The sequence below is a fragment of the Amphiprion ocellaris genome, chromosome 12, assembly GCF_022539595.1.
Source record: "Amphiprion ocellaris isolate individual 3 ecotype Okinawa chromosome 12, ASM2253959v1, whole genome shotgun sequence".
Classification (NCBI taxonomy): domain Eukaryota; kingdom Metazoa; phylum Chordata; class Actinopteri; family Pomacentridae; genus Amphiprion; species Amphiprion ocellaris.
In genome coordinates, this window is record NC_072777.1 from 18,335,774 (window position 1) to 18,347,987 (window position 12,214).

At 37.3% G+C, this 12,214-nt stretch overlaps 1 protein-coding gene across 7 annotated transcripts in view; it reads left to right on the plus strand.

The window, feature by feature from the left end:
- The first annotated feature begins 2,774 nt into the window (after positions 1 to 2,774).
- lama2 (laminin, alpha 2) overlaps positions 2,775 to 12,214 on the plus strand; it is a 308,893-nt gene continuing 299,453 nt past the window's right edge. For all 7 annotated transcript variants that reach the window (XM_055016148.1, XM_055016150.1, XM_055016149.1 and 4 more), the window contains exon 1: positions 2,775 to 2,932. In XM_055016148.1, the coding sequence (XP_054872123.1) occupies positions 2,872 to 2,932 (61 nt within the window). In that variant the 5' untranslated portion in view covers positions 2,775 to 2,871. The remainder of the gene's footprint in view (positions 2,933 to 12,214) is intronic.

Here is a 12,214-nt window from a genome sequence, read left to right on the forward strand (position 1 = left end):
TGGCTCCAGACTATTGAAAAAAAAAAATAAGAAGAAAATGTTGGTTAGGTCTGCTTGGTCTAGATCCCTAAGATCTAGAGCAAGCAGATGATTGCTGGAAATGGGCCTCTGTACCACTATGTAGATATTCCATTAAAAATCAGCTGTTTCCAGCTAGAATAGTCATTTATCACATTAACAAAGTCTAGACTGTACTTCTGATTCATTTAATGTTATCTTCATTGAAAAAATGGCCTTTCTTTCAAAAATAAGGACATTTCTAAGTGACCAGAAAACTTTTGAATGGTAGTGTACAATACAGGGAGATCAATGAAATCAAATAAAAACAATAAAATAGAATAAATATGGGCAGGAGATGGCACAAAGGAGGTCGGAGCATCTCAGTATTCAGATAAAACCATAAAATGTTATTTTAGATTTGCACTTATATTATGCAGTTTCATGTAATATACTGGTGCCAAACTTATTGTATGTTATTGTCTTATGTGTTATATAATTTTTTAAAATCCTTTTTTTAAAAACTTTTTTTAATGTAAACATTCTAAGTTGTACTTGCTGTAAAAATGTACAGTACAAATAAAGTTCTAATTAGTTAATACTTAATAACAAATTATGCATAAAAGTTATGGAATTCACACACTGTTTTCCTGTTTTGTGCCCTTAGTATATGTGGCTTTGCGTTTTTCCATGTTTTCCATGTTTTGCCCCAGAGTGTGGTTGGTTATGCAGGGCAGCAGGAGGAGCCATAGAACAGTAGTGTCTGGAACTGGGTAGACTGAAGCAGAACTTTTCCTCCCTTCTGATGAACTGCTCTAGTTCTGCACAGCACTGATGCATGTTTAAAGACCCTTTTTGGATGCAGTGCTTTAGCACCTGTCGACAAAGGTAATTTCGTATGTTTGTATTTGTTAGCAGCTGTAGACTGTTGAATTATAAACTCAGTGAACTACAGTGAAAAGTAGTTTGATTAGCCTAAATTGAACCGATCAGAAACTCTGTTCAAGAAGTCACAATTCATTTTTTTTTTCTCAAGAAAGTCCTTCATTCTGTGAGGAAATTGGTCTGCACTCATATAGTTTTAACCTTAAAGTGGCATAGCCTTTTTTCTGTGATGGAGCACATTTCAATTTGAATTACAATAGATAGTACATGGCAAATCTCAGCTTAAGTTGAATAGATTTGTGTCATTATTAAAAGAGGAAATTTTAACCCACAATGCACAATGAAGTTATGGGGTTCAAAAGTCATTAGACAAACATGCAGTCTGGAGTGAACTGTCCAAATATTTCTGTTCCGAACTGCATAATGGAGCAACAGCATTACTGATAGGGCAAGGAATGAATAGGGTGTAAATCTATCTATAAACTCCCTCCAGGCATGCATTTCTTTGTGATAATCTGATGGCATCTGAACTGTCATTTTCATGTCTGAATGTACATTGTGGTAACTTTTCCTTAAAAGTCACGACAGCAATCTTACTTGGTCCTAGTGATGTCATTTCTTATCACTTTAACCACAACACAAGTCTGAACTGCATGGCGCCACATTAACAGGCAGGCATGCACAAGATTGCAATGTACTTCTTTTAGTGTAAAGCACTTTTTGGGAAGATTTTTTAAAAACCTGAATCAACGATATTTGTCTAAAACCATCACAGACAGCAAAAGACATAACTTGCAGCCAAAAATCCTCTCTTGCTCTCTTTGTTCTGTGGATACTTTTGTGGGGAAATTAGCAGTGTTACAGCAGCAAAGACAGAAAAAAACTGTACAAAAAAGAGCAGCACACAATACCCACAGTGATAGAAATAGATACTTTCTCATTTTAAAGAAGAAATATAAATATTTATAGTATTCAATATAGCAAAAATAAAAAAAATAAAATGTTCATGTTATTGCACATATCAGGTTACTGCACTCTATTGAGATACTGTCTTTATATTGTATAGTGCTATGTGAGTCATTCCAGAATTGGAGGACATTTGGGCTTCAAAATTTTTGAAGTTTTACAGTTTTCTGCAACATATTCAGCTACAATAGGTAATAAACTATCAAAGGCTTGATTAGCTCAGCTTACACATCAATGGTACCCTTTTTATTCCATGTTTTATTTGTTGTTTGCTAACCCTACTCTAATCACAGTAACATGGTTACTAATCCATGCTAATGTTAGCTTTTTCTCAGCAGTAGAAGCTAGATATTTAGCTAACTGTTACTGCTGACCAAGAGGACAAACTTACTGATGGAAAAAAGTCAAGAAAAAAGTAAAAGAATTTGTCTTATCCTGATAATACGAGGTAGAGTGAGACATTCAATCAAGGCTGACAATGTTATGAAAATATGAAAAATCAATGAGAAAAAATTGTGAGGAAAAAGGAGATTTAAATTTCATTTTAATTGTTTTATTTAAGATTAAATTTGGTCATCAGGGGTGTGGGACAATAGAAAAATGACATTTTTTTGGGAGGGGGTTGCTTATTCGTTTAACAAATAGAAAAAAATTTGAGACAGTGTCAGGACAAGTACTTTTACACAACTGCATGTTTTAGTATTTTGCACATGCATTATTTGAAATTTGATGGGTGGGATGTAAAATGTCTTCCTATTCTGGAATCTATCTATCTATCTATCTATCTATCTATCTATCTATCTATCTATCTATCTATCTATCTATCTATCTATCTATCTATCTGTTCTTCCTTCCACATGGTGTCAGAGGTTTCTCCTCCCCTCTGCCCTGGCAGGGAGGAGGATGAGGATGAGGAGGAGGAGGAAGATGAACTTCTGTGAAACTTTTCTCTGACATTCAGCTGAGCCGCGCGAGGACACGGCGGAGAGGGCACCGCGCGCACATCAGAGCCGACAGGACGACATGAAGCGACTGGTGTTTATCACCGCGTTGCTATGGCAATGCTGCCACGGCCAGCAGAGAGGTAAGTCACGAAAGACTGATAGATAATCGATGTATCATCAATACACAGCGCTGCGGAGCCGCTCGCAGCGAGCAGTCGGACCGCTCCGGTATCGTTCAGTCAGCTAACGTGTGAGCAGCTAGCAGCACCTCCAGCAGCACGGACACAGGAAGCAACATGTTCTCCCACATCTGTCACTGCCCCAAAGTTGTCGACAAGTCGGCCTCTGTTAAAGCATTGTGTACTTTTGTTTCATCAGCGGTGACAGTAAACGGCAATTCATGTAAAAGTCCTTCAAAACCAAAGTCTAACAAACACAAAGAAACAGTTGTCTGGGGTCACAAGTAAAACAACCACCAACACACAAGAGGACATGATGTTTTCCACAAGTCTTGTTCTGCGAGGTCTCTTGCTTGTAACATTTGTTGTATCAGAGAGGCACAAACTTCTGGGGTCAGACAATTACAGATGCATTTGTTATTTTTTGACTCGTACATCTTGCTTGAACTTGAACATGTCAGCACAGTTGTACTGTATGTGGCTACTTACACAACACAGATGTCACTGGTCTTCTAATGAGGCTAAACTCTATTTCTATATAATACACATATTTCATATAATAATATGATACGTACACAAGGAATATGCTCCAGTAAACACATAGGGTAATACAATCATGGAGGCATTCCCCAATGACCTGGACTAGATGCCCTTCCTAGAACGATAACTTAATATAATTAAATGACTGAATTACAAACAAGATAAGCACTTAGAAAGCGCAGTACTTCGCTAAGGCTGCTCAGTTGTTGTATCATTTCTGATGGCTGAAATGTTTATAAAATTTGTGGTCCACAGCGGTCGAATTGTAGCAGAATCGCAATCATGTGATCATAAGTAGGCAGTTGACGTAGTGTTCACTTGTAGTCATAGTTACAGTGATGCTGTGTCGCTATCTGGCAATGATACAGAAATTTTTAACAAATCCATGGATCCAGACTATAAGCTGCATCACTGCCAGAATCTAATCACTTGGTCCTTGTGTCATTTCTGACCTTCCCTGAAAATTTCATCCAAATTGAACAGACAAACAAACAGACAAACCAACGGCAATTGTCACATAACTCCGCCGCATTCCTTGGCAGAGTAATAATGCCACATCACAAGGGATGCAGTGTTAGCTAGTCAATTACTAGCTAACACTGCTATTAGCAAGAGTGCTTAGAAAAATCCCTGTATAGGTAGAAAATTCTACACCAAGCAAAGTAATGTGAAATTTTATGGCTGTTTACTTAAATATACAGTTGATTTTTGGGTAATGTTTGACCTGTAACCTGCAACGATTAGTCAAATCATCGATTAGGTGTCATCTAGTAATTGGTGTGATACATTTTTGACAAAAGGAAAATTTTTTCTGAATTCAGCTTGGCAAAAATAAACATTTTCTGATTTCTTTCCTCCATGGTGACAGTAAAGTTAATATCTTTGGACTGTGGACCAGACAATTTGAGGATGTCATCTTAGACCTTGTGAAACACTGATGAACATTTTTGAACATTGTTTATAGACCAAACAACTAACTGGTTAAATGAGAAACTAATATATGCATTATCTGACAATAAAAATAATAGTTAGTTACAATACTCCCAGAAAATTTGACAAAAAAACTCCAAATAGCCGCATGGGTGTATCTAGGTTTTAAGTGAAAATTAGTTACTTTTTAAATATTTCAGATGAATCTACCTTTCGAACAAATCATATAGTGAAATGCAATTGAGAAGAAACATTGCTCTTCTCTACTTGGTGTATTTGTGGGGCTGTGAAAGATTAATTTATGGGCTGTGTGTATGTGTTAGGGCCGTGACATAGTCAACAATGAAAAATGAGCAACAAAGCCATAAGTAGAGATGCGGATTGACAGCTGAGACAAAAGCAATACATCATGGTTAACAATTAGAGTCAAAATATTCATGCAAGTACTGCCTCTTAGTGTAGTTAGGCAAATTGCCCCAGTTAAACACAGAATGCAGTAGAATTTGGCAATCAGGGGATTTAAACAAGTGCTTCCAATGGAGATGGTCAGTAACATATCGCTGTGTATTTGTGTGCATGTGCGTGTCTAGTGTGGATTGGTGTTGGTAACTGTCGCTTGAAAGATTAGACAAATCTATTACTCATCATGCCCCTTTCTATTGATTCCTTTGAAAACATCTCCAACTAACCCAGGAGAGCTCTGGACCTCCTGCAGAGGAGAGGAGGGTGACTGCTGTCAGGATGCGAATCGCATACTGTGAGAGAGAGAGAGAGAGAGAGAGAGAGTAGGCAAGGTTGGGAGAGGCCATCTACGTTCGGAGCCTCATTACCAGGCGTGTCAACCAGACATGCTCTCTATCAGTGACGGAGCTCAGATAGACACCAGGAGATAATCAGAAAGAGAAGAGGAGGAGGGCTGAAAGAGAGAGAGAGAAAGAGAAGAGGGTGCATTCAAGACTTATGAGGCATTGGATGGGACATCTGATAGAGAAAAGATGGATGAAACAGGTAGACGAAAGGTTCAGAGGATGTAAGACAGAGGATGAGGTTGAAGTCAGGGACTGACAGTATACACAAACAGTGTGAACTGAAAAGTTTTTGAAAATGTTCCTTCAGTAAAAAAAAGGTTTTTTGCTGGCTTGAGGGAACATTTTTGTCAAACAAGATATTTCTTTTTTTCTCCGCCAAGGAATGTAGCGGAGTTATGTGATGATTGCCGTTGTTTTGTCTGTCTGTCTGCCTGTCTGTTAGCAACATTACTCAAAAACAAACTAATAACACACCTGTGCTCAGGGCAAGGTCGTTTTGTTTGTGGGTACATCTATATTAAATGGCCACATTCTATGTTGCCATGATTTCTGATCATCAACAATTAATAAACAATTGCATGATTTTTTTTTAAGCTGCATTTCTGACATTGCCATTTGGGGGAATGAACAGCCTTGGCGGAGTACTGTGCTCTCTGAGTGCTTTTCTTGTTTTTGTAATGTGATGATGGTGAAAGTTTTCGTAAATTATCTGATTTTGTACTTACTAATACAAATAGCTGATTTATCGATCAGTTGAACAGTTTTAATAATTTAATAGAAAGATCAGATGACCTATTTCCTTCAGTCACAGTCAGAGAAGTTGACAAGGCTCAGTTAGAAGTAAGCAATGTGCTTCATTTCTGTGCACCAATTATTATTTATTAATATATGTGCTTTTCTGTTACTTTGATTCTGCTTCTTCAGCACTGACTTTTCAGTGTTTTAGGCATTTTTTCCAAACCTATACATTGATTTACTTTATCTTGCTTGTTAGACAGTTTGAGAAAACAAGACATTTAAAAACTTCATATTGGGCTTCTAGAAAACATTGTTTTTCCAACATTTTATAGACTGATTTATATGCTGAAAGTGATCAGTAGAATAATTGACAATGAAAATAATTATCGAAGTTCTCAATTGAGTTTTCATATGCACTACTAGTTAAAAGTTTGGACACACCTTTTCATTCAATAGCTTTTATTTGTATTATTTTCTCCATTGCAGATTAATACTGAAGATTAACACTTTTTTGTTTACAACATAATTCCATATATATATTATAATTTTGATGTCTTCAATAATAATTAAATAAAACCATTGAATGAGAAGGTGTGTCCAAACTTTTGACTGGTAGTGTAGGTTATTTGCCAGTATTACTCAATGAACGTTAAGTCAAATACTAATTCCACTGTATCATAACAAGGCCAGAAAAGTCCAATTTATTCTGCAGCAAACAGAATATTGCCGCAATACCTTGAACATTCTAAATTATCTAGCTCCTGTAAAAAATAGTTTTTATATTGTCTCTTATAAACCAACATGATTCTTCTTGCAATATAGGTTTTGAACTCTGACTTTCTACCAGACGAGAGATGGTATGATGCACAAAACTCTAGACCCATGCCAAACAACTGTATTGATGAAAGATAGTAAAATGTCAACAATATGTGGCTGTCACTGGGGAGAGTTGAAAAGTTCTGAGAAGCTGGCAGAAAAGTTGACTTGTTGGAGTTATGTGTGTATTAATGCGAATGTTACCCGCCTGATTTGCATGAATAGATGTGAACTAAAGCCACTGGAGACACCACTGTGGAATGAATTCAGACAAGGCTTATAAACCAACTGAGAAATCAACATTTTTATTTAGCAAATCCTTGTGACTTATTTATAATACTGCTGTCCTGCAGAAACCTCACACTCTGTCTTCAAAAAAGCAAACATATCCGGAAGGTTGAGAAAATGGATTGATTTCCCAATTGATGTTTATGGTATTTTAGTGTAATTAGAGGTGCTGACGGATCCTATAAAGTATTTTCTCCTTGGCAGGATCTATGCAAAAAAGTCAAAAATGAGTTAATTTGTAGATAAAAGGTCTCTTCAGAGCAACTACGTGTGTTGATAAGTTTATGGTAATGTGGATTAAACCAAACTATGCTGAATGTGATGTGAACTCACCCGAGGTATTGCAGTGGATGCAGTGTGAATCCAGAGTGGGTTTTCTGCCCATCAGAGAAATCAACATTTTTATGAGGTGAATTCATCTCAGTGTCATAATGTTTCTGAAATATGTTGATCTGACTTTTTTATGTTAATATGTGAGCAGTCGAGCTTAGCTGGATAGATTTGATGGTGTACACCAGAGGGAAAGCTCTCAACTTTTTCTCAGCCTGGTACCCAAATTCTGTGAATATAATAAATGTGTCCTAGAAAAAAAGAGGGGAAGGAAGGAAGGATGGAAAAATAATGTCAAGGACGAAAAAAGGAAAGAAATCAGGAAGATATGAAAGATAAAGGAGGGTTTAGTGCCTTTGTGTTTGTGTTGTAATAAGAGGTTATGTGGCAGAATTATATAGACGTTGTTGAAACATGCAAATGAATGCAGATTGTGAATACATAAGTGGTGTATTTGTGTGTTATTTGAATAAAAACAAGCATTACAGACTCATCACCTACTCCTAGACTGTTGTTCACACAATATTGTTGGTACACTTAGCTTATCTTCGTTTTCACATGTACAGCTATTAGTATATTTTCCTGGTAGTCAAAAGACATCACAGCCAGACATTTTTAAAAAATGACTGCGTTGCCAAGCATTGACACCTCAGCTAATATTATTATTTTTGCATTAAATGCTTGCAAATAGAAATGTACATTCCAATTTTTCAATTCCCAGTGTTATATAAGACAGAAAAAAACAACTACTCACATTTGACAAGCTGCAAATTATCATATTTTTTCCAGTAATTGAACTGAATTAATCCCCAGTCTTCTGTCCACTTGTCAAAATGTCCTTGAACTCTAAATTGATCCTGATGTGTGTATGTATGGAATAAAATATAAGCCGCTTTGTACAGAAGCTAAATCAGTGTGAGCTGTAGCTGTGCTCTACCTTGTATGGACGAACGCATTGAGTTGTATGTCTGACTCTACAATTAGAATTTACATGTACAATTCTCTAAATTCTCTCTTTTGTCTTCTCTAGCCAATGCTGTCTATGGCATTGACAGAAAGTCATGATAAAGGGAACTGTAGTGCAGTTTTTCTTTATGGTGACATTTTTGCTCAAAAACACCTTGAACTAAATCATAAAAGTTAACATTCAATTTTTAACTACTAGAAATGAATGAAATGTTCTGTTCTCAAGATTAAACTTACAGCACATGTATGCGTATGTCTGTATGCTTGTAGCTTATTGACCAAGGACAGCTTCACAGTCACTGTACCATATTTGTAAAGTTGTCTTTGGCTTCAAAGCAGCCAGTAATTAATCAGTGACATTGTGGCAAAGACACAGGTCACATGACCACCAACAGGTGTTTATATGTTTGTGTACTTCAGAGGACTCCCCTGGGTGCTAAAATTAGCCATGTACTAAGTTGGAAGTTTCTGTCAGTAAGGAAGACAGTGGAAGTTGATCTTGGTGTGTTGTGTACTAAGTAGTGTGCGTGCAGAAGGGTTATTCATTTAAAGTAAAGTGTGGATGCTTTCAAAATAATACCAAGAAGAATTAAGAAGAAATTAAGTGTAGAAGAGGAGTGGTGTTTGATGTGACTGCCTTTTGGCTGTAGTACCACACCAATCTACACCTGAAAAACAGTCTTTGGCAGGTATATTCAGGGCTCAACAATTAATCAATTTCAAACCAATCTGAAGACTTCTCTGTTATGTTTAACAATAATTTGTTTAGTGTTGGTCGGAAATCTGCCGGATTGCTTGCTATCACAAAAGAGATAAAGAAAAGGGATGTTGTTTTTCCAAGAACAAATACAAGTGAAGCTTTCTGTAGAAGCTGATAATGATGAAAATGTGTATAAAGTCGTTGGGGGAGTGGGACAATTAATGGCATTCCCTGAAACAAAGAGATTTTTTTTGCCGTTCTCCAAAGTGAAACTTGAACAACATAGTGATGTGGTTATGGAGTTGTAGTAATTATAATAATGAGTAACACATCATTTCATGTAGCTCTTTCAATGCTCCCAAATGCTTCATTCTTCTGATTGCAGAAGTAATGCATGAACTTGTGATGCATAAACAGTCTATTGTTTCACAAGACCTTGTTTGCACTATTGCATGTGTGATACAGCTCACAAAATATTTGGTTGAGTTTGTTTTGCAAATTTGCATGTATCATTGTTTGTGAATTTGTCAGTGTATGCTTATTACAGTAGCATGTTAATATTTGACTTGTACTCTTCCCTGTGGGGCTGTGTTGCTTCCTACAAAGCACATCTTCCACTGAACAAATTCTAGGTCTGTACATGTGTGTGTATGCCAATGTGTGTGTGTGTCCTCACTGTTTTGTTGTCAGAACAGCATTGATAATGCTGAGGAGAAAATCAATAGTTAATTCTACCAGGGACACAATAGCTGCTCTGCAGCTCCATTCTACAGTGGGCTTAGACACAGAAAGAAACAGGGCATGAGTTGATGCATGGGTAAGTGTGTGTGCATGCGAGTTCATACAGGGTGTACATGTGTGTTTGCACCAGCTGCAGCACCCTGACTGTTAACTATGCCTGAAAAATAAACTACACTACAATATGTATTTGTAGGGAACAGAATAAAAATTCCAAAATAGATTGGAAGACAAACTTTAGGCTGGTGTGCAGCTCCCAGCAATGGAATACAACACAGAAATAACCCAATGTGTGTGCAACACAGAATACATGGAAAATAATGGAAATTTATACAAGTGTGTGTCAATAGCATCTGCTTCCCACATTGAGAGGCTTCAAAATAAAAATGAGCATTTTGGGAAGTCATGTGACTGTTGTCCAGCTTCAACATTTTAATGTGACCTTCCCAAAATAACAGCCAAAATTACTTCTCTTCACTGTGAAGCACCAGCCCAATAGAGTTTGATGGTTTCATTCCTCTAAGATTTTCTGACACATCTGCTGCTCCTGTGTGGGGGAATTGCTCACAAGTAGTATTTCACTTTTAACCTACCAGGTAGCATAATTGGTATATTGGCTACTTCTTTGGAGTTTTACTGGAAAACCCATATTAACCAAGCATTCAAGTCAGTAAGACTCACCTTGTTAAAAACACACAATACATTTCTAATTGTTACATAATAACGCTTAAAGCTAGCTATAACTATTAGTTTAATCTGATTGATTGTTTTCTTGATTAATCTATTAATTGTTTGGTCGATAAAATATCCATAGACAGTATAAAAAATAAAAAATGTTCCAAAGCCCACTGGGAAAATCCTCATGTTTAAGAGGTTGGACATAAATAAACTGTAATGCTTTTTTCCTCTTACTTAAATGATTAATTAACAAAATAGAAATAATCTTGTAAGTTCTACAACAGCCATCTTCTTTATCCTAGCAGACTAATCTTCTCTATATTCTATCAATTTCTGTCTTGAAAATCTGTTCTTCTTCACCAAAAAGTCAATATTTACCTTCTTACTCCGCCAAGGAACATGGAGGAGTTATGTGATGATCGGCGTTGGTTTGTCTGTCTGTCTGTTTGTCTGTTTGCAACATTACTCAAAAACAGATCAACAGATTTGGATGAAATTTTCTGGGAAGGTCAGAAATGACACAAGGACCATGCGATTAGATTTTGGCAGTGATGTGGCTTTTAGTCTGGATCCACAAATTTTTAAAAAAGATTTCTGTATCATTGATAGCGGCACGGCGTCACTGTAACTATGACTACAAATAGCTGCCTGTTGACGATCACATGATTGTGATCCTACTACAAATCGACCACTGCAGACATATCGGGACTTACCTGTCGGAAATGATACAAAAACTGAGCAGCCTTGGCAAAGTACTGTGCTCTCTGAATGCTTTTCTAGTTTTAAGTGTTTGGTTAGACTTTCTGAAGAAGCTGTACACGTCTAGTACTCACAGTATAGCATCAAGTCAAACAGATGCATTTTAAGTATTGATGCACGTATGTCTGCCATATATACAGGGTTGGTTTTGCTACACAGACAGACAGACAGACGGGTCCATGTACGTTTGCTATGGGATTTGTTGCTGTGAATTTGTGGCTAAAACACTGCACGCCTAACATACAGATGTGTCACTGCAAAAACAGAGGCTGCTGTCCCTTATACACATAAACACACATGCCTGCAGCTGCAAAGACTTTGGAATGACCTCTGTTTCTTCATTTTCCTGTTTCATTCTTCCATCTCTCCCTTGCTCTCTGATCTTTCTGGGTGCTTATATTTTCCCAAGGAGCTTCCTGTGGTAACACATGGTGTCAATAATGAGCCCCCTACACACATACACATGCACACACGCACGCACACACACACTTTTCCCCTCCTCCACTACCCATAATCCTTCATTCCCTCTTGCTTGCCTATTTCTTTCTTGTGTCTCCGCTTTTTCTTTCCTTCTTTCCTTTCATTCCTTGTTCCCCTGATTGCTCTGCTCTTCCTCTCATCGTTTACTCCTCTTTGGTGCGCTGTCCTTGTTTTTGTTGCTTCACTTCTTCTTCACTCTCCTCTCTTTCACTCCTTTTGCAAACATTATATTAGTTTAGTATGTTTTAAAAAAATACACTGGTGAGATGTTGTTCTTCTGAATTCTGGAAGCATTTTGCACTTCGCTGCTTCTTTATTTCATATCGTTGCCCCTCTCCTCTGTGCCCCCTTATACATTTTCCCTCTCATCTCCTCACCCACCTCCTCTCCTCTGTCTCCCTTTCATCCTGTGTAGGAGTACCGTTGACAACCTCTGCGGCCATAGCTGAGCTCACTGTCTGGCCTCACTTT